At 41.8% G+C, this 23674-nt stretch overlaps 2 protein-coding genes and 1 pseudogene across 7 annotated transcripts in view; 1 reads left to right on the plus strand and 2 right to left on the minus strand.

Moving 5' to 3' along the window:
- Positions 1-7229, minus strand: part of NIM1K (NIM1 serine/threonine protein kinase) — a 70312-nt gene extending 63083 nt beyond the window's left edge. Inside the window, exon 1 of the mRNA XM_032627280.1 lies at positions 7104-7229. The gene's annotated coding sequence lies outside the window, so the exon portion shown is untranslated. The remainder of the gene's footprint in view (positions 1-7103) is intronic.
- Positions 7230-15776: 8547 nt separating this feature from the next.
- The window catches only part of ZNF131 (zinc finger protein 131), a 33103-nt gene continuing 25205 nt past the window's right edge, over positions 15777-23674 (minus strand). For 5 of the 6 annotated variants that reach the window (XM_032628410.1, XM_032628411.1, XM_032628414.1 and 2 more), the window contains 2 exons: positions 18288-18418; positions 15777-17641 (listed from right to left, as the gene is read on the minus strand). In XM_032628410.1, the coding sequence (XP_032484301.1) occupies positions 16955-17641; positions 18288-18418 (818 nt within the window). In that variant the 3' untranslated portion in view covers positions 15777-16954. The remainder of the gene's footprint in view (positions 17642-18287; positions 18419-23674) is intronic. The other variant, XM_032628413.1, reaches the window with a different exon arrangement.
- LOC116751929 lies at positions 20157-21406 on the plus strand (annotated as a pseudogene).

Below are 23674 nucleotides of genomic sequence, written 5' to 3' on the forward strand. Positions count from 1 at the left end.
CAGTAGTCACCAAACCACACAGACTAGTTCTCACATGGATGTGATGTGCTATACAGAGAGGGTGACTCTTAAGGAAGCCTGAGTTTAGGCAAGACAGAAGCGTTCCTCCTCACCTTCTACATCACCTTCTATATATCTCCATCCAAAACCCACCACCCAGACCACAAGCCTCTGAAGAACTTCTCTGCTTCCCGAGAAGACAGTAATTCTCTAGCACGTGCAACATGACAGAACACAAACCCGCTAACATAAATTTGTCTCAGTGTTACATGGAGTGCTCTCAAGAGGCATGAATCTTCACTGGGGCTGCTCAAGGCTTAATTCCAGAACTCTGGAAACATTGCTAAGTCGACTGCTTCTGGCTACATAGGTCCTGTGTGAGTGAAGCAGACTGGTGACTGTCATGCACTGGGGAAGATCATGTCGGATCTCCCAGGAGATCAAAGCAGCCTCAGCTTTCAGGATGTGTCTGCCCACAGAAGCCTTTTCACTGGCTTCCCAGCCTCACTTAATTGCTGAGGTTCCAAGGAAAAAATCAAAATATCAGGTCCACATTCCATGTGGTCTCTGCCGTGCGGGTGGGGAGACCCACACCTCCATGCTTAATGGTCCCACTGAGTCCCACCCCACCACTTCCATTCTGGTTGTCACCCAGCCCTCCCTCTCCTCCTCTGTCATCTTTTCATGTGAGTATCCCTTCATTTTGTTCTGATCCACACTTTTCTGATGCCATCTCCAGATTCTTCAGATGCCAGAATGCTTTCAATGTCTAGCGAAAGATAAGACCTGTCTTAAAGGTAACTGAGTCTTCTCGAATTCATGACAGGAAGACCTCTTTACACCTGTTCCAAACCCAAAGGGTCCAGGAGGAAGAGCTGGCTTCCCAGTCAGTTAGTACTTATGAAGAACCTAATTTGCAAGGCTCTGTGTTAGGGCCAATACAGGAAGCAAATATACCACACAGAAGAATATTGAACAGTCAAGCTTAAACTATAAAGTGGAAAAAGCAACATTAAAACTGTATGTACAATATGCCTTTTTTTTTTTTTTTTTTGCTTTATTTTTAACTACCAAGAAACAACCCTCGGAAATGTTAACCATGGTCATCTCTCTAGTTGGGATTATAGATGGTAGTAGAGACAGAATTAAAGATAATAATTATTTCTTTCATTTTAACATTTGTTTCTGTACTTCTGACAAGAATACTAGCGACATTGATATTTATTGTATGCCAGGCACCGTTCTAAGAGCTTTTCATGAATCAACTCATTTAATTCTCGCAACTATCCTAGAAGGTAGGTACCATTATTATAGGCCCCCAAAATTGAGGTACAAAGAGGTAAAATAATGTGCCCGAGGTCACACTGTAGGTGAGTCACAGAGCCAGGATTCAAACTCAGCAAGCTGTTCCAGAATTAGACTTAAGCCCTACTTCTTTTTTTTTTGTGGTACGCGGGCCTCTCACCATTGTGGCCTCCCCTGACACGGAGCACAGGCTCCGGACACGCAGGTCCAGCAGCCATGGCTCACAGGCCCAGCTGCTCCACGGCATGTGGGATCCTCCCAGACCGGGGCACGAACCCGCGTCCCCTGCATCGGCAGGCAGACTCTCAACCACTGCGCCACCAGGGAAGCCCAACTCTTACTTCTTGCTGCCTCTGGAATATGTACTATTTTAGAATATATACTTTATGTATGAATATAATATGTCTTACAGTAAAGAACTATAGTATTTCTTTATTTCTTTATACTAAAGAAAAGAAGATTAAGAAATGAAAAGAAAAAGAAATATAAGACAAGGTAGTCAAGCAGAGAGAGGAGACAAGGTGAAAGAATAATGGTTTAGAAAGGAGTCAGGAGAAATGACTCCTCACTTAACATCTCAGGATTGGTTTCCTCCACTGTAAAATGTGAAGGTGAACAAGTCTATATTCTAGAGAGATATTTTACTCTGCAGGTTACCAATAGTTGACATGAAAGGTCATGAAACCCACACCATCATTTTAGGCTTGGCCTTCACATCATTGATTAGTCTGTAGCAAATCTGCTGTCTTTGTGCTTAGATTAACATCTTCCAACCAATATGTACCGTAACGTAGATGCCCAAAGAGTACCAAAACTATTAGTAGAGCTAAGGATATGATACTATATGAATGAGAGTAGAGATCGGTTTTTAAAAGACCAAAAGTGGTGAAAAAAGAGAAACTGGTCTGGCAGCATGCATGATTCCAAAGGGCAGCAACCAATTTATTCAAAGCTAAAAATCCTGAGTTGGTACAATTAACAATAATCAATACATGACAAGGAAAAGAAACCAATAAAATGGAATAATTTCCCAAGTATGCCTACATTATTAATTCCCCATAATTGCAGGACATGAGTTTCCTGGCTCTACCAAGTATCTGAACATAATCCATAGAAAGTGAATCCATACTTACTGAAATTTCATAAAACAATGAAAGAGTCCTACAAGGTTCCAAAGAGAAAAAACAGATTTCATGCCAAGGATCAAGCATCAGAATGGCAATGAACTTTCAGAAACATTGGAAGCTGGAAAACAATAAACCCATCTTTGGAAATTTGCAGGAATGAATTGCCCGTCTAGAATCCTAGACCTAGGCAAACCATCAATTAAGTGTGAGAGTGAAACAGACTTTTCCAGACACGCAAGGTCCCCCAAATTTACTTCCTGTACCCTTTCTTAAGAAGCTAGCAAAATGGATGCTCCATAAAATGAAAGCATAAACCAAGAAAGAAGAGAACAGTGGGAACAGGGAATGAGCACAGAAGGAAGGTAAAGAGAAATCTTGGAATGCCAGTGGGTGTCAGGGCCATTAGAAAACTGGTTCAGACTGGAGAACTGAGGGGTCTCAGTTGATTGGAGGGCTGGAGTGGGTCCCAGAAGAAGACAATTGGCCGATGCATTTCATTGTGTGGAAAATACCCAGGAGAGGCATTTTCAAGAGCCACTAGAAGAACTGGCAATAGGTTCTAAAAAGTAAACAAATGAAAAACTATTTTCCTCAAAATAGTTGTAGAGAAAAAGGAATACAACCATTGTTCATGATTTGGCCCTGCAGTGAACAATAATCACACAGTCATAGCAATGCAAACACAATGTTGATTTAATTAACGTTGCGATGTCACTTGTGAGAAGCACGATAGGGCAGGATTTTCCACGGAGAGGTGTGCAAGTCCTTGTCTCCTGCACTCTTCCTCCTCACTGTCCTAGCAAAAGACATTAGCCCCTGAATCTTCCTCCCCGTTCCCCTGTATAAAATCCAAATTACTCAAACAATGGCTACTAATCCAAAAGAGCCATTTCTCCCTTTTCTATCCTTGACCAACTATTTCTGAAGTTAGCAGAACTTTGGCTGCTCTGGCTAAAGTCCTAGGAAACATTTAGTCCTCCTTCCCTAAGCCTGATGCTCTATGGAGCTCTCCCCTGCCTGGTATTTGTAAATAAAGGGTTATACGAATGGTGCTCTGGCTGATTTTCTTCCACCAACTATGTTGCAGAAATGGAGGAAGGGGAAGTTGGACGGGTGGAGTAAGAGAGCTATATCTTCCCCTATAATAAGAGAAAGTAAATAGATTCTGTCTAAAACTGGTAACTCAAGGACCAGCCACATAAGTGAATTATTTGGAAATGGGGAGGTATGTGATCAAACAGCTAAGAGCAGAGTCTCCCAAGGAGGGGGACTGTTGTTTTGTTAGAATCTTTTCACATGCTCTAATTCACAAAATTAGATGAATGCCTTACTTTGATAACAATTTAAGCGATTTTTAAAAGTGAAACTTGCAATTTAAAGTTTAAAAATTGCAATTACATAATCAAGTGTGTCTACAAATTATCCAAACTAAATGATCCCAACAAGTGTAAATGTAGAAAGCTTTCTTAGTGGCTTAAGGATTGGGAAGAAGGAGGTCTAGCGAGCAGATGGGAAGGCTGCCTCAGCCCATACTACTGAGGAAGCAGTGACCCAGAGAGATTTTTGGTCCACCACTCAGGCCTCCCAGAGATCCTCTAAGTTGGAGGTTGGAGGATTTTGCTAAATAGGATAGTGGGGGCTTTCTGGAAAAGCATCAGATTCTCTGTTCTCCATGGAAGATGAAGAGTAGAGTTCTTTTTAGCTTCCTGTTCTCCAACTTGTTTTTCTTTTGTTTTTCTGTGCAACTCTCTTTACACTCAACTTTTTCTTTTTACTCCCTTTCCTTTAATCTGTGAGTTTTCTTCTCACTTAAGACTTTTTCCCTACTGTTTTATTTTTCTCATTATCTTAAATTCTTCCTGCCACTCTACCTTGTCTCTCTTCTCACCTAGATTTTCTCTAAGTCCTACCTGATACTCATGTCATAGACATGCCAGGTGATTTTAGTTTTCATCTCTTAATTTTCCAAGTAGTTAGCTGAGATGACTTGAGTCTTTAGAACACAACTTGCCCATCCATAAAACTGGTTAATATTCCTCAGTATACTGTATGATAATGGTTGAGCTATCTTTGAAGTTCTTGAGAAAAAAGTAATTTAAGAACTGTGATCTGATTAATTCAAATTGTAGACTATTGTCTTCATAAGAAATCTGAATATTTTCTTCTTTTCTTGGAATATATAACTTCAATTCTAGAGAACTTTTTCTAGAATGCCATAGGAAGTGACAACCATAGAACGAGACTAATTTTATAAACAGTTTGTCCTTTCAACAACTGAAAGAAAATCAGCCAATGAATTAAGGCTCTTTAGTCCCTAGAGAAATACTGTAATGAGATTCAAAGAATGCAGTTGGATTTTACATTATATTTTAATTTTTAAGTTGCTTAAAATGGAACTAGATACTTGGCTGAAAACATTAACCTACTAAGACAAATTCTTTTTTTTTTTTTTTAACTGTAAGTCTAGGGGCTTTCAAATTTTCCAGTCATATGCTATCAATATGTAAATTTAATTTATAGGATTCAATGCTCAGGAATTGTGAATGTGTAAAATATTATGGTCCTTTAAAGACATCAACACTTACTAATAAAAGTATTTGAATGGGACCATTGCTTCGCCCAAATTAAGCCTTTTTAACTGAAAACCTAAGGCCAAACCAAGAGCATAAAGGGCTCTATGGCCTATCTGTAGTTATTACTGGGAAATTGAGATTTCACACAAAACTGTCTTTATTTTAAATGCAGTGTTATTAGAAAAAAGCACACACCTCAAACTAAATATCAATCCACATTTTTTTCCTAGCACAGAATGAGGCCTCTCTGAAGGTTTTTACAGGCTTACCACTTAACAGTGGTCAAGCCAAAAATAAACCTACCAGGACTTTACTAGGCAATTCAACAGCACACAAAACACCAGTCCGTGGAGAGCTGGACTTAGCTTTTTCCCTATTAGCCTCTTTCTGGGCCTCCCACTCACATTCCCCCCTCTTCTAATTAGAAAGCTAATTAGGATTCCAAATTTAACGCTTAATGGGGAGAGAGATCTGGTCACAGGCCAGGATTCCTTTAGCATCAAACACTCTCCTCGGCCTCCGTCCTTAGTGCGGAGAGCTGGGGGAAGGGAGCTGGGCCAGTGGGACTGATTGGCTGGAGGGCAGTGTTTACTCTCAGCTGTCTGAGAGGGAAGATCTGTTTCACAAATTGAACACTCTGAAAAGGTAAAATTAAACAACAACGACATGCCTTGGGCTTTTAGTACTTTAAAGAAACAAGTATCTTACAGGCTCGATTATTATTACCATGGTAACATGAGGCGACGTGGGGAGATCTCCTCAAGAACAGTTCCTGGATCCAGCCAGGCAGCCTCTCAACAGTGCCAGGCGACTTCTTCAGTTACCATGGCAACCAAAATTAGAAGTGCTTTTGCAACACTAACAGAAACCATCTTTTGAAGCTCTTCTGTGAATCAAATTGAATACTGATGATGCAAACTTGAGTGATACATATTTTTCAAACATTAAAAAAAAATCCTATCGCCATGAACAAATACTCGTTTTAGATTCCCCTTTGCAATCTTGATTTAACTTGGAATCGATTTTTCGGTCTGGTTTTGTTTGTTTCCCTTTTGGATTCCCGCGGCCTCGAGTGCAAAGGCGATTTGTTTAACTTCCAAACTTGTCTGAAATTGCACGGGTGAGAGCTTAGAATGTGGTTCCTTCGCTCTCGGTTTGAAATGGGGTGGGGGAGGGTGGGTCTAACAGAGAGCCCTCTTGTCTAATAAAGTCGGGAGGACGAAAACGGGGAGGGGTTGGGGAGACAGGCCTGGAGGGACGCCGGGAGGAGGGAGAGAGAGAAAGGAAGAAAAAAAGTGCAGAGGGCTGAACCTCCGCTACCCTTATTAGGGCTAGGAGCACCTTTATCTGTTGCCTGGACCTCTCCATCCGCTCCGATATTGTGTGAGGCACACAAAGCTGATCCGAGACGGCATTTTAAAGACCCTGTTGCGATCCTCTCCGGGTCGCATCGCCCAATCCTCGAGCTCCTAATATTCCTGAAGGGACCTCAGGGAAGAGGAGACAGGTTCTTCCTTACTTGTACAGTCTTTCAAAAGGATCGTTTTTCTTTAGGGCGCGTCGTGGCGTGGGTGGTGGTGGAGGGTTCCTTCCTCTGGGCCACAGCCGTTCACTGTCAGTTCCCTCCACTGCTCACTGCCAGCCGGGGTCACGCAGGTCCCCGGGCCTCGATACAAACTCTCGAGCTCTGGGCTTGCGCCCGGGAGCGCTGGTGGCGCGCAGCTGGTGTGCGCGGGGCGAGGCTCAGGGCGCGCCCCCAGACACGGGTGCCCGCACCAAGCCGGGACTCCGGGACACAGGCGCACACGCACCCCAGGTGCACGCCCCCGGGCACGGGCCCCATGCGCCGGCACACCCCGGTCTCCGCCTCCAACGCGCTCTCCTCCCAGGCGCGCTGGGCCTGGGAGGGGGCGCCCCTAAAAAGCACCTAATCTTCTCCTAACCCCAAGTCGCCCACCCCCGCCAGGAGTTGTGTCTTTCTTTCCCCTCGGGTCACGGGGAGGAGAGGCGTCCCTCCTCAGCACCCAGGTCGTCAGCCTGGCGGAGGAAGGGGCTGCCGGGTGGGGTGCTGGCTGCGAGCCCCGCAGCCCTCGCTTACCTTGGTGGCGAGCTCCTCTCGCGGAGTCGGCTGCGCGGCGCCCGGCCAGGCGCTCCCGGTGGTTGGCGCGGGCGCGGGCGGTGCGTGTGTGTCGGGGCGCCGCGGCCGCGCTGTAGGCTCCCGGAGCTGTCAGGGGCGGCTGACCTGACGGACGGCTGCCGCGGCAAACCCCGCCCACCGGCCCGGCCCGGGCTACTCCGACGGGACCCAGTCGCCCCGCAGCGTTTCCCGAAGGACCAATCCGGAGCGGGGGGCTGGCCCGACGGAGGTGGAAGAAGGGGAGGCCCGCGGGGTACCGGGACGCGGGCCTGGACTTCGTAGGTCGGTTTCTATGGCAGCCAGGCGGGAGGGGCTGGAGGGAGTGGGGCGCGCGGCGCGGGGACACCCGTCGCAGACACTCGAGGAGGGTGTTTGGCCCTGCCGCAGAGAGGACGCCTCCTAGAGCACGGATGCGAAGTGGCCACACAGCCGAAAGAGGGTTGACACAGCTCCCAACTCACGCTTCGTACTGAGCCACTCCAGCCTCTGGATAAAAAAGGTTTCCGTGTCCTTGGGAGACAGCGACCCAGTAATCTTCCTAACAGAACGGGGTTTTCTAGCAAACCAGAGTGACGGCTCCTTCAGGTGAGTCTGGCAGGGTTTAGGCTCTGCAGAAATAAGCGCTAATGCCACCCTCAGCGTGGAGTCCTTGCATATATTAGGCCCTGTTCCTTTGGTGCCACTTAGGCAGTGGACCCCTAACTTCCTGTGTACTCCGCAGCTATGACTCTCTGGCTAATGGTAGGTGCCAAATATTTTTCCAGTCTACAAACAAGGAGGGAATGCGATTCACCGAATACTGAAGCATAGAGATGATTTATTGAAGTTCAAGTCCTTCATTTTACAGAGGAGGAAATCGAAGTCGGAGAGGTCAATTAACTTAACAAGGGCCACACAGCTAGTTAATGGCAGAGCCATGATTAGGAGCCCTAAGTCACAGCTCAGTGAACACTCTTTCCTCCTCCTCCTGTTGCGGCATCCTCAATTCATGATTACCAGGGTGTATTTACAAAATCGAAAGAGCTGAGGAGAAAAATAACCTAAGTTTAAAACCCTTTTATGGTAGAAATTAGGGTATCCAAAGATTCCTTTTTTCACTACTTGCCAGGAACTGTGACACTTTCACAAAGAGTAACCGATTAAATCCTCACAATAACCTTTTTAGTTAGGTGCTCTTATTACCATCCCTGTTTTGATAGATGAGGAAACTGAGGCCCAGAAACGTTATTTGACTGGCTCAAGGTCACACGAGTCTGCAGCTCTTCCTTACTACCCTCTGCTGCCTCTTTGATGATGATTAAAGGGGCCAGAACAGGAAAGACAAGAAATAAAACCTTGGACAGCTCCACAGACTGACCATTGAGATTGGCAGGAAAACCAAGAGAACCTAGAATAATTGCTTCCTTGTTTTGTAAGAGTGGTCATCTACCTGTGTAGGATAAAGGTTCTCTGTGAGAAAAGTGTGACTTTAAAGGGAGGACTTCTCCTCAAAAGACAAAAGGACTTTTTTTAAAAGGAGTAATCTTAATACATGCCGTCAGTCTCTCTAAAACAATAAAATACAGGATAAATCATTGCATATTTTTAAAATATAAAATACTCCTTGAATCCTACAACATGACAATACACAGAGCAGGATTTCATAAAGAAACTGCCTAGATACCAAGAGCCTCAAACTCCCAACCTGACATGTACTCTGTCATAGGCCCTCCCACCGTGTACGGACCCGTACAGCACCAGAGGGCAAAGCCGATGCTCGATTCTAGAGAATTAAGAGGTTACTGAAAACTTTAGGCTATCATAGAAAAGGAAAACTTAAAACTCAGCCTCAGAAACCACTTCTCTTAAAGTCCATTGGCCAGATTCCATTCCAGGAGACCCCTATACCCCAATTTCTCTTGCAGACATGCTGCTAGGGCCTGCTCCCTTTCAAATCATAAACCCTTCCTTCATGCCTTCCCTTCCCTTGGGAGTCCCGGGATACCCAGCCATACTGGGCTGACCTCATGGTTCAATTCTCTGCATTTGAAAAAAGTGTTGTTTTTCTCCTAGAAAGGGCCATTCAACAATAGGTTGATTACAATGTAACAGTAATATATAGAGGTTAAAATTTCTTGTTTTGAATAGTATGGGGAAATATTTTCAACATGTTAAGTGAAAGCAAAAGTTACAAAACAGAATGACAGAAATCTGTGATATATATAACTAGAAGGAACTACACCAGACATTGGAAATGTTTTTGGTTATGTGGCAGAATCTCAGGTGATTTAAACGATCTTAATACTTTCCAGTGTTGTTTGCATTTTCTACAATGGGTGTATATGTCAGAGAAAAATTTTAATGTCAGAAAAATATTATTTTCCAAAAGAATTAATGAAACTATAAGACCTATAAAGACAATATAGACAGTTTCATGTTATTGCAGAGCTCATTAAAATTTAGTTTGCTAAACCCTGCTCCCTTGTGTTAGTGGAAAAGAAGTCAAAAACATTCTTAGGAACAACTGACTCTAATGCAGGAGGTCCTTGTTCTATACTTTGAGTAACATTGACAGTGGCTAAAAGTTTAGATTCTTTTTTTTTTTTTTTTTTTTTTCTGCGGTACGCGGGCCTCTCACTGTTGTGGCCTCTCCCATTGCGGAGTACAGGCTCCGGACGCGCAGGCTCAGCGGCCATGGCTCACGGGCCCAGCCGCTCCATGGCATGTGGGATCTTCCCGGACCGGGGCACGAACCCGTGTCCCCTGCATCGGCAGGCGGACTCTCAACCACTGCGCCACCTGGGAAGCCCAAGTTTAGATTCTTGAGTCATAAAGCTACACCTTGACTGGTAGCTCTGTTACTTACTACTTATATGACACTCTGGTTTCAAGCACCTTCTAGTCTGTTTCCTCACCTGTAATCTGGGAGTTGTGAGAATTGAGACAACGTTTCTGGAAAACAGTAAACTAGGTTTTCTTAATCTGGAGTCCATGGGCTCAGGTGGTAGTCAGGAGGACCCCCCACTGACAATGTATCTGTCTACTCCTTTCATCACAGTCTCTAAGTAGCTGGAGCCCAAATGTCAGAACCTCCTCTAATAAATGCCTAATAAATGGTAGCTATTATTTTTATTTCAGGTTTTGAGGGATCTTTCCACCTTTAGTGCTGTTCTAGGGCATATAGGGACGTTCTACTCTTATTTTCTGGTCATTAAGTTACCTGATACATAGCATCCCTGTTGAATGTGAACCTGGGCTATTCATGGGGTTTTCCTACCTCCACTCTCCTTCCTCTCTCCTGGTAGGGATATTTGACATATCTTGGGAGCCGACACAGAGCAAAAGTTTTCTAAGACTGCATATTGCTGTAGAGTTGAACCTGTAACTCAAAAGGTATATCCTGTTCCAGGAAAATTTGTTTTATTTATGCTGTTAAGGTTCTGTGTGCTACCCGAGTCTGAGACTTCATGTCTTACAGACACTTCAGAAACATTCTCAGACAATATCTCTTTGAATATGATCCCTGTCCCATGTTTATCTTCCTTTCAGGTTTTCCAGTTGAACATTATGTGTGTCAGACTCCCTCATTCTAGCTCATGCCTTTTTTCATATTTTCCAGATTTTTACCTTCTTTCAGATTCTGGGTAATTTCTTCAGCTCTGTCTTCTATTTCACAAATTCTCTCTGTGCTGTAATTAATCAGCTGTTTAATCTGCACACTGACTTTATAAGCCTTGACAATGCAAATATAATTAGCAAATCAAATTGAATCACTGACAATTAGTATTTATTAAAATCCCTTTTTCCTTAATTTTATAGGAACCTTTAAAGGACTAGTAGTAAAGAAACATTTATCTGAGGTTTATCCATGTATCCTGCTTCCCTTCTTATTTCTGTTAAATTCAAGCAAAATTAAACCAAAAGAATTAAGGCTAGCAGGGTAAAAGTTCTCTCTCTCTCGTGCATATGTATATGGACAGATATTCATGTAATGTTAACAATAGTTATTTCTGATTAATGGGTCTTGGAGTAGTTTTTAACTTTCTTATTTTTCTAATATAGGTGAATCTTCTACTTGAGCAAGTATAATTTAACAACAACAACAAAGTAGAAAAAAAGGTGGTAAATTTCAGCAGCTGAGTGAGGTGCCACTACTCCTTCTGCCGGTCAGGCTTAAATTCTACTGATATACTGCATACTTTAATTCACTTTAGACTTCCCTGCCTCATCATTTAGTCATTAATGTTCAATATTGAGCTTTCTTTCTAAAGGTAAAGTACAACAGAGAAAAGAGAGAGATGTGGGAGGGAGAGGGGGAGAGAAAAAACCCAAAATTGTGATCTTGAGATATTTTCATATAAAAAGTTTTCATTATAAAAGTAATTTTCATTAAAAAATTTGAGTTGCTGAGATTCCCTATAGTAGCAACTATACTCCAAAATTTTGACTATGTAGCCAAGTATAGCAATAATTGTGATATTTTCTTATAATCAGCACTTGGGTATTATTTACAGTTGGACAGTGAACAGATGAAGGCTTTGGGCCCATTGATCCTGTAGTGAAATTATCTCATGAAAAGTTGTCAGAATCAAATAGTTACTTTTGTTTGATTTTTGTCTTTAGTTTTTCATAAGCACCATTTCAACTGGACTAGGGTTCTGAACCCCTATTATTCCCTCCATAGTGCTTCATAGCTGTATCTAATTGATAACTATTATTTCAGAGGACACAGTTACTGCTCTAATATGGGTGGTCTACCAAACTCCCAACCAGTTAATGATCTAGCTCTTCTTAGGTGAATTCATACATTGACATTTGCTCCTCAGCAGATAATTCGCTATTGTTTTGTCTCTAAAGTATATTTGAGTTACCCAGTGGAAGCAAAATTATTCAATTATTGTGATTTTCCAGTTTCTAATTTCTTATTCTCTAACATTTCATGTCTTTGTGGCATTTTCATTTCAGAAACATTATAAAGGCAATTCATTACTGAGAATACGTAGAATGCTCTTGAAACAAAAAAATCCAAGACTGTTGTCTTAGTCCAGTCCATTACGTGAATAGTAAACATGAACAACAAGTAACAAGATATTTTGAGTAGCACCTGACTACGCTACAAAAAAAGAAGAGACCCTCAAAACAAGTTAGTGCCACTGGCTAGTCATTTGTGCTTCCTTTAGGTACTCTGTGTCAGCCATTCTCCAGGTGTGGTTCCAGGACTAAACCCAGTGTATTACCTGGGAAGGTTAGGAATGCAAATTCTTGGGTCCTTACCCAGACCAACTGAATTGTGCGTTTTAACAAAATGCTGATGCATGCTGTTGTTGCAGAACCATTGCCTAGATGGTGTGGTCTCAAGGCAAGGAGACTGGCAAGGAGCTACCAAAAGGCAGTTTGCTCCATGTGTTTTGCCACCTTTTCTGATCTCCTGTTCCCCCACCCCAACCCCATCAAGGGCTGATGTAAATTACAAAAGGAAAATGGGTGTTTGACTTATGCTCTGTGCAATCCAATATTGTCAGCCACAAACAGATCTCATACAGAGGTAACTATTTTAGTGATCAAGGGTGTAGTCTGTGGAGTCTAACTCCCTGGTTTCAAATATTGGCTCCACTTTCTACCAGCTATTTCTCATCTCCTCCTCTTAGTTTCCTCTATTTGTAAAATGATAGCTAATAATGTTAATTACCTCATGAGGTCATTGAGATGATTAAATGTAAAGTGCTTGGCATATAATAAGTGATTCACAAATGACGCTATTGTTACAAGATTTTTCTCTCCTAGGCTGTATTTTGGTACAAGTATCAAGGTGGGCATCACTTCAGTTGTATGTGTCATATTTAGTGTCGTATTAGGTTGTGGGAAAGTTGAGGAGAAAAAAATTATGAATTCACATGCTGCCTTCCTACGTACCATGTCAACAGAACTAATGAAGTAACATTTATAGAACATGTAGTAGTTTTAAGATATTCTGTAAATTCAGCATACATTTATGATGACAGCCTCTACATTCATGGTTTTAAAGCAATACACTTCTAGGCCTCCAAATATAATGGATCTCAGTAATTGGTGGTGATAGTTTTAATTCCTTCTGCTTCTCACTTGAATCCTTTATGACAAATTCTTTAAGAGCCATGGCACAGCTCAGCACATTACACATGAAAAACATTCAGCTTAGGTTTCTCTCTCCTGATATAACAAACACAGTGGTTAGTGTTAATAAATTCAAAGCTATTATGTTACCTCCAACAAAATCAGGCTAAACTTTTAAGAGGTCATTTACTTGTAATTTTACATGACAGTTATAAAACTGTTTCCATGTGAACACTTTAAAGACCATTTGTTTGGTCTTTAATTGTTCATTTGTTCGTTTAGAACAATCAACCCATGTTGAAGATGTGCATTAAAATCCACTTGATTTACTGGTTGACACTTTATCTACATCTAGGCCTCAGTCAATACTGTTTGCTTATTCAAAGTATAAAGTGGGCAATTAGAAGACTCTCATGGACTTCTTTAATCTTGAAATATTACTTCAAAACTGAATGTAGTTGAAGAAGCACTTACCTTTCCATGAAAATATTTCTACTTTCAATAGTAGGATGAGGATGGCAGCCTTTTTAAATGGTTAAGACTGTAAGATCCTTCTGTTTTTGTACATATCCAAAAGATTTCTAGATTTTAAATGTATTGACATGAGGGTTCAGTTAGTTTTCCTTTGAATCTCAGATGATACATACGGTATAATAAAAAAGTATGTATTCAGTCTTTGTCCCTGGTTCCTGGCACTAAGCTCCTAGAACCCTGGCAATTTCCTGAGTTACGTCTTTTGTTATTCCTAACAAGCCCATACCTGAGCTTATGTAATGAGGTGACTTTAGGCTCTGGTCACCAGAGGAATCAACCATATGAATCAGAGGGCTAGAACTATCAGCCTCACCCCCAAGATCTCTAGGGAAGTAGGAGGGGCTGGAGAGAGTTCAATAATCAATGGCCAATAACTTAATCATGTCTAGGTAATGAAACTTAACAATGTTAAAGGAGCATCTGGGTAAACACACCCATGTGCTGGGAGGGTGCAGCACCAGGACAGGACAGGGAAGTGCTGCACACTTCTCCCCCCAACTTTGCCCTATGCACGTCCTTCCTCCCATCTGTTCCTGGTTTGTATCCTTTATAATAAAACTACACTCCTAAGTACAGTGCTCTCCTGAATTCTGGGTCATTCGAGCACATTATTGAACCTGGGAAGGGGTGGGAACACCTAATTTGTAGTTGGCCAGGCAGAAGTGTGGGTACCCTGGGGACTCTATTGTCGGCTGGTGTCTGAAGTGGGGGCAATCTTGTGGTACTTCTAACTTCTGGAATCTACGTTAACTCTTGGTACTGTCAGAATTGAAGGAAACCCAGTTGGTGTCAGATAATCAAAGAACTGCTGTTGGAACAGTGGAGTAGGGGAGATAGAAGAGGCTCTCCTATCATTCTCCAGTGCTCTTGGGATTCCTATGATGACCAATGTCTGGCACTACTGCCCAGGTGTCACACTGTAGACCTAGCTAAAAACTCCAGTAGGAGTAAAGTGAGAGGAACAAAATACCCAGTTCAGTACTTCAATATACATCATGGTTTTTAATAGCTGTTACTGTAAAATGCTTTATGAACTGCCAAGTCCCAGTCAACCTAAGGTTTACCACCAGTGGGTAGCTTTCTCTCTTCTGCAATCAAATTTACTGGCATTTGGAGCACACTGATACAGCCTTCACTTTTGGGAAAAGTAAAATGAACTATACCTGTGCCTCAAACCTGTTCTGAAAGGTCTTGCCAAATCTAAAAACTCAAATGATAATTTTAATGCTTTGCTGTGCCTTTGTCCCTGATCTCTACCTTGTGGTCAGGGCTCTAGAAAGATTATGTTTAAAAATAAACCTTGTTTCATACCTTGGCTTAAGGGCACAGCATGAGCTATTTTCAGCATTCAAAATTCACTAGATACTAACTAATAATTTATATACTTGAGACCACTGTTATGTCAGGAATGTAAACATTTCTTTAAACTACAACTAACTCAGGAACGTGGACATCTTAAGGCAAACTGAAAAATTCAATATGATATAATTCTATCATCAGTATTTTCTGACTTCAAAAAAAGAAAAAAATATATATATATAAATAAAAATATAAGCTTTGTAGCAGATACCCAACTGCCAAAGAGAACAGACTTGGAAATGTTCATACACTTTGATCCTAAAATAAAAACCACCTTCTAATTCCTATTATCTTTAAATCCATGACTTCTCCAGTTGCGTAAAGCCATCCTCTTCAGTAATTTCATAAAATGTGATACCATTTAACATCAGCATTACTAAAAGTCATGTTGAATTGATCTTTTAAATTTAACACACTAGTAAGTGGAGAAAGTATTTTTAAAATAGGCTGTACTAAAATCCCATTGGCTATTGTGCTCCACCATACAGAAGAGCAAATATCAACCTCTTCCTCCTTCCTCTTTTGAACTGATTTTTGGGGACTGGAGATGTGTACTGAGAATTTTATATCTCAATTCGTGTTATCAGTCATGTTAATACAGATGAGAAGACATCTCTGACCACAAACCAACTTCCACACTGGTAAGGTGAAAAAAGAGTCATGAACACATAATTTTAAAGTTTACTTTAAAAATGTAAATATCTCCCAATATTTAACAGGTAAAGAAAATAGCATATTGGTGTATGTGGTTGTTATATTTTATTTTCCAAGTAATACTGATTAAAAATATTTACACACCTACTTTTAAGTCCACAGTTTAGCACTCTTATTTGTATGGCTTTAAAAGTTATAGCACAAGATCTTTACATTAAGGATTGGGGAAAAAGATTCATTCAAAACAAAGCCTAATATATTATATACATGTTTTTTCTCTGTACTTTTAAATACATTAATTTTTAAGTGATGCTCATCTTTTTTTTCATCTGGTGGTAAAATACTAGTGCAACTTTTCATCAAAATAAAGTTTACCACAGATATGAGTGAATTTTCCCAATTGAAAATGGCCCTTCAGCCGCCACTGAATGAAATTTCTCAATCTAACTGAAGTGGAAAAGAACCGGTAGCTGTCACTGTAAGGAAAATACCGAGTGCTATAGCATGACCTACATTGCTCCTCGCAACACAAACTCTGAAAGACCCAGAGGCGCTTTACAGAAGTTTAGTTGAATTTGAAAAGGCACATGGGTGTGGTTGGTTTTTAAACATTCTAGAAATTTGCCGCCACCACCACCATTTCTGTCGCAGAGATGACATCTGTGACTGTCAGGGTAGACGAGAGTGTTGTTCCAGCTAAAGCAAGCCAGAAGCCAAGATGTAACTGCACAGCAACAATGCACTTGTCTTCATGCAGCCTTGTGTTTCCTATATATTCAAATGTTCTAACATGCCTTAGAATACATAAACTTGTATTCTAATGATTTTACGTTTGATTTTACAATATGGGGGAAAAAAAAACTTGAGGAAGGACATGACTGGGCAAAGAGAGAAAGGAGAACCCTTACCACAATGAAAATAGATACATTCGTACCCAACTATATAATAAGAATATAATCCATTTCAGTTTTCCAGAAATATACTTCTCAAAGCTTCCCATTCACTTATGGAAAAGATCCCTCCTCTGTGGCATCAAGTGGGGGAAAATCAGTTTGTTTCAACAGAAACAGTTCAACACAACAGGAACGAGCTTAACTTTGGTCCACATGTCTGTTAGCTTAAGGACAGTCACACTGCCCATCATCAGTTCAAAAACTCAACACATAAATTTAAAAATATATTCATTTGTTATTTCATTCTAAAACTGGCATAGGTGTTCTGTTCTCATTTTCTGACTTTTCAGCTTGGGAATCCACTGTTGATTTGGTCTCTAAACCCTCAGCATCTTCGTGATCTTCTCTGGCCGCCGCAGCAGCATCTGCTTGGGTAGGCTCTCTCTCCTCTTGGTTCATGATTTCAGGGGTCACTTGATCCAAGTCTGCTTCTAGAAGCTCAGTTTGTACTTCCATTGGCATCTGATTTACCCGTTCAACATGCAGCTCCTCTACATGTACTTCGGTACCTTCTTCAGTCTGAATTCGACCCACTTCTAGATAACTTACCTGGACCTGTTCTGGAAGCTCGTTCATATGTGAATCGTGCACTTGGCTGTCCTGGAGCAGATCTGGGTGGACCTGTTCCACAGTCACTTGTGCCGAATCCACTTGAACCTGAAGCAATGGTAACACGTGCACCTTCCCAACTTGTTCTATAATAGTCATTGATGTCACAGGTTCAGTTTGCACACGTGTTTCTACTGAAAGAACTTCTTCAGTTACTAGACGCTCTGAAATATTATGAGCATCACTGAGATGCCTCCTTAATTCATTTCCTTGCATAAACCACAAGTCACACAAAGTGCAATGGTTGGGTTTATCTCCAGTGTGTATTACCAAGTGATCTTTGAACTGGTCCCAGCTGTTAAACACACTATTACAGACCTGAAATAACCAAACATTTGGTGTTAACACTTATATTCAAACTGAAGGAAATATGGATGCATTTATTCTCTGTAAGAAAAAAGTTGAAGATTTTTCTGAAAATGTTATAAATATGACATGTGTAACATAGTCTAAGGGAATTTCATAATTCTTTTGTTTATTTGATCTTTTACCTGATTAGCTAACAACTTAAATCCTTTTGGGGAAACATTTTAATATTGCCTATATTAAAGGACTATAAAGTAACACTGTTATAATTTCTTCCGTGATATCAACATTAAGAACAATTTCACCATGTGGGATAAATACACACTAATCATGGAAGAGCCGCCAATTATAGCTGGTCTGCCTCTTCCACCCCACTCCTGAATTCTAATGATTGTTCTATGGTTAAGAATAACCATAGTTTCAGACTATGTTACTTAGGACATAGTTTTATTGACATTGGTATCATCTAGGGTTGGGTAAAAACAACAACTACTACTATTACTATTCCCACTTATGAAAGCAGGACAATGATGTTCTTTACTCTCATTTCTTTCTAAAGTTGTCAGCTCTATACCTTTGCTCTAGGTCTGTCACCCTTCACTTCTAATGATTTCAAACGCAGACTCCTTTGCTAAGGACGGAATACACCCACACATACCTGACATTCATAAAGCTTCTTTCTTCCCTTTTTTGCCCCCACTCCAGTTTGGCATGCAGTCAGGTGACATTTGAGGGTGCTATTTCTAGCAAATCGTTCATGACAATTTGGACATTCAAAAGGTTTTTCACCTGTTAGAATAGAAAAAAAATCATATTGACAAATTAAGAAAAACAGAAAATGCAAAAAGCTTTTTCTTTTTGGTTAATTCTAATAGCACCTTCTTGAAAGAAGGATCAGAATTTATAACTCAGATGTTTCCACCACATCCAAAAGACTATTCTAAGAGGTGGAAATAGTAAGTTTTTAATGATTCTTGTAATTATATCTGTGCTCTGGCAAAGAAATAAAATTTGGATCTGAATATTGTTCCATGTTTTTGCATTTCTTAAAAAATTGTATATTTTCCCTTAGATAAAAATCAAGGTCAATTTCCTTTTTGGGGACATGCACCCCTCTCCATTCCACAAGCATCTTTTGAGCAATTATTGTGTTGCCAGGCCACGTGCTAGGTAATGAAGATAAACTGTCCTTGTTTTTAAAAACTTCATATCATAGGCCAGAGTATTTCAGGAAGGTGAAATACATGAACATAAACAAATGCAATGCACCACAGAAGGCCTGTTACAGAGAAGAGGGCAATGGGAAATGGGACTGCAGCAGTACAGAGGAGGAGAGTGATGAATTCTGCCTGGAATGGAATGAGCGAAGGACAGGAAAGAAGTAGGTTATTCTAGGCAGAGGCACAGAAGTGTAAAACAGCATGGCAGGTGAGGGGTAAGGAGGGAGGTGTCATACTGACTCCCAGATCTCTGGCTTAGAATACCAACCAGAATAAAGAACAGAGAAGTCCCAGTAGGTTTGGAGTGGGATGTGCTAGGGAAGATTATAAATTCATTTTTGAGTCAGTGAGTCTGAGGTACTCAAAGCAAAGTGGAAAATCTGGTAGACAGTTACATAGACAAAGCTGGAGCTAAACAGAGGGTGGACTGACATACAGATACAGAATCCAATAAAACATCCAGTTAAAACAGCAGGTAGATGAAGCAAGCAAAGAAAACAAAAAGAATAGCCAGAAGTAGAAGGAAAGAACACTGAGGAAAATTAAGAAAGAAATTTCAGGAAGATGAGGTAATAAACAGCGCCTAACTGAACAGAAAGATCAGGTAGGATAAGAACAGGGGATTGGAATAACTCTAGCAAGAACACTGTGAGTGGTATGGTGGAATCAGAAGCCACACTACAGTGGGATAAGGGAGCATGAGTGAGGCAAGTTAATGGAAACTGTCAGTACAGAAATTCTTTCAAGAAGGCTTGGAAGTAAAGAGGAGACGTGGCTAGAGGGGGACATGTCAATAAGAGGTTCTCTAAGCCAGAAGAGAGTCATTACTTATTTGCTAAAGGAGAAGGAACCAACGGAGAAGGAGAGAGTAGTAGGAATGACAGATGAAACATGGTCTTGGAGGAGACATCAAGGTGTGGGATTCAGGATTGGCCTTGAAGAAAAGAGAAATATCTTTCTCTGTAATAAAACAGAAGGAGACAACGAGGAACCACATAGTTTACAACACAGCTAGGTTGGGGGTAGGAAGTCAGATAAACATGTCACCTGCTGGGGTGGGGTGTGGGCAGAGGTCTTGAGTGCTGCACTGAAGGTCTAGAATGCCAATTAGGAAAGATATAAATCAGACACCAAAAGGCCTAACTTAAGGTCTGATAAGAATTTTTTCCAGCAGTGCTCAGCAGGGAGCAGAAGTAAATGACTGCAATAATTAATTCCAGGATGTAGGGTTCAAAAGCCAAAGGGAGCAGGGCCTCGGTCCTCCGCCCGCGCCTGCCGGAGCCTGTTCGCATTGACTGACCAGAGTCCGCGAATTCAACGCTCCGAGCCCGTTCGGACGGCCCCAACCCCCAGCTTTCTGTCCTTCGAAGGCACTAAGGATAATGTCCCTGCGTCAGTTTTTACTAGAGCCAATCACCTGTCATGCCTGGAACAGGGATCGTACCCAGATTGCCCTTAGCCCCAATAACCACGAAGTCCACATCTATGAGAAGAACGGGAGCCAGCGGGTGAAAGCTCATGAACTCAAGGAGCACAGCGGACACATCACAGATATCGACTGGGCTCCCAAGAGTGACCACGTCGTCACTTGTGGGGCTGACCGCAATGCCTACGTGTGGAGTCAGAAAGACGGTGTCTGGAAGCCGACCCTGGTGATCCTGAGAATTAACCGTGCAGCCACTTTTGTCAAGTGATCCCCGCTACAGAACAAATTTGCTGTGGGCAGCGGGGCACAACTCATTTCTGTTTGTTACTCTGAGTCCGAAAATGACTGGTGGGTAAGCAAGCACATTCCAAAACCCATTCGCTCCACGGTCCTCAGCTTGGATTGGATCCCAACAGCGTCTTGCTGGCAGCAGGATCCTGTGATTTCAAAGGCAGAGTGTTTTCTGCCTACATTCAAGAAGTGGATGAGAAGCCAGCCAGCCAGTACACCCTGGGGCAGCAAGATGCCTTTTGGTCAGCTGATGTCAGAGTTTGGTGGCAGTGGCACTGGCGGCTGGGTGCACGGGGTCAGCTTCTCCGCCAGCGGGAGCCGCCTGGCCTGGGTCAGCCACGACAGCACCGTGTCTGTTGCCGATGCCTCAAAAAGTGTGCAGGTCTCAACTCTGAAGACAGAGTTCCTGCCCCTCCTGAGTGTGCACTTCGTCTCGGAGAACGGCGTCGTGGCCGCCGGCCGTGACTGCTGCCCCATGCTCTTTAGCTGCGCCGACCGCGGTTGCTTGACCTTCGCCTCCAAGCTAGACATCCCAAAACAGAGCATCCAGCGCAACATGTCGGCCACGGAGCGCTTCCTCAACATGGACAAACGGGCCACAACCGAGGACCGCAACACGGCCCTGGAGATGCTGTACCAGAACAGCATCACTCAAGTGTCTATTTATGAGGTGGACAAGCAAGATTGTCGCAAATTTTGCACTACTGGTATCGATGGAGCCATGACCATTTGGGATTTCAAGACCTTAGAGTCTTCTATCCAGGGCCTTCGGATAATGTGAAGCTGAGCGAGCCTCCCAGATCCAGCATGAGGACAGACAGGCTGCACCGGGCAGCTGCGCCATTTGCATCATGGGCAGGAGAGCCGGCCGCCAGGAAACACTGAAGACACATATGGCGCAAACCTTGTTGTGTGTTTTGTTTGAGGACAATTGGTGAAAGTGTTGGCTTTTTAAAGAGCAGCAGTGATTTGGGTTTTGTTCTGCTATTTCATTCCATTCTTGACCAAAGCTTCTCTTTAAGTAGTTTATTATGGAAAATTTTCACACTAACTTAAAGGAAGGGGTGGGGGAGGTATGTAAATTGTCCGCTAAAAAATTAAATAAAAATACTGAATGTGGAAAGGGGTATGGAAAGACAGGAAGGCTAAATGAGGTAGACTCCCACAGTCAAAGTAAGGAAAGCAGTGAGAATTCAAGAGACAGGATGATGCTTGTAGAGAACAGGACTAAGATTTCAGAGGTGGAACCTCAGTGATGATCTGGTCCTAGACATGACCCTCATACTCATGTGGAACAGACACAGTCAAGTAACTCTGAGCTGTGTTTTATCCCTGACAAAACAATTATAGCTTATTTTTTATATAATTTTCATGAGATGAAAAAATTAATTTGAGAGAGAAGACCTAATCACCTAGAATTATTGTTGGTATAGAAACTCCTTTACAACTCCCCAAATGTTGGGAGATACTGCTAACTAGAATAGTTTTAATAGTGTATAATTTTTCACTATAAATGAAGCCTACAGATGAAAATTGTCATAACCTCTTTAAAGGGCAACTTGATAATATTTGCCAAGATTTACAATGCACATATTCTGTGACTTGGCAATTCTGCTGTCAAAAATTAAGTTATTTGAACATGTACACAAAGATTATGTACAGGTGTGTTTACTGCAGCGCAGTGTGTAATAGTAAAAGACTAGCAACAACCTAAAAGTGTATCCACAGGAGTGGTTAAGTAAATTATGGTATACCCAAACACTGAAATACCACGCAGCCACAGTGAAAAAAATTAAGTAGATTCATGAATGTTTCACACATTAAAAAGAGTTCAAGATAAATTAAATGGCGTAACATTGTATTGCATGCTCCTGTTTGTTTGTTTCAAAACGTCTGTGTGTGCCTGTTTATGGTTACTTGAAAATGCAAAGAATATATCTGGAAGGACAAATAAGAAAACGATGTCAGTAACTGCTTCTGGGGATATCTATTTAAGTAGGAAAGAGATTCACTTTTCAGTGCACATCTTTTGAGCTTCTGCTATTTAAAAAGTTAGTTTAATAAGCCCAATAAAATCTAGGAATTGTAAGAGATTGATTATACTTTAGATGTGTAGAAAGTACAGTCTTCCAAGTGCTTTTATCATTTTCTCTTATTTGTCACAACCCTGTAAAGTAGGTGTCATTATTCTTATTTACACAGACAAGGAAAGAGGCCCAAAGATAAAGTTCATCAAACCGACAAATGTCAGAACTGGAGCCTGGGAATTCCCTGGCGGTCCAGTGGTTAGGACTTGGCAATTTCACTGCCGGGGCCAGGGTTCAATCCCTGGTCAGGGAACTAAGATCCCACGAGCTGCGCAGTGTGGCCACAAAAAAACAAAAAAAACAAAAAAAAACAAAAAACTGGAGCCTGAATCTAATTATGGTTTCCGGACCCAGATTTTTTCCTACAATTCCACACTACCTCTCTGGGCAACTAGGGAACAATTACTTGAAAACATGGTTACAGGTCATCTTTGGATTCTTTCACATGCGGTGTTCCACAGGCATATCTGTCAATATATCTGGCTCTCTCCCCCCACCCACAAATCTTACCCTTCTATATTTTTCTTTCTAAATTAATAAACTTCCAATCATGTAGCCACCCAAATCAGAAAGCTGGGAGTCACCTTCTCTTTTACCCCTATACCTCACCAATCACCAAACCCTGTTGATTCTGCCTACTTAATGTTGTATCTCCAACCCTTTTTCACTATTACTGCCTTTATTCAATCCCCCATCCTTGTTTAGATTACTCCAACAGCCTTCGAATTAGACCCAGTAGGCTTCACCCACTCCAATCTATCCTGCCAGTTCTCTCTCTCTAAAGCATAAATTTAATCAGAAAACTCCCTGGCTTAAATTTATTTAAAGTAACCCAGAGTCTTTCAAGATAAAAATCCAAACTCATTTACAGCACTTAAATGAAAATAACTACATGATCTTAGCCTCATCTCCCATCACTTTCTCTCTCGTCCTTGAACCACTGGGAGATCGTCCATGATGCCTAAGTGCACGCCACATGGTCAGCCCTCCAAACTCTTTAGCTGCATCTCCTGGCATTCGG

This window comes from Phocoena sinus, chromosome 3 (genome assembly GCF_008692025.1).
Source record: "Phocoena sinus isolate mPhoSin1 chromosome 3, mPhoSin1.pri, whole genome shotgun sequence".
In the NCBI taxonomy this organism is placed as follows: domain Eukaryota; kingdom Metazoa; phylum Chordata; class Mammalia; order Artiodactyla; family Phocoenidae; genus Phocoena; species Phocoena sinus.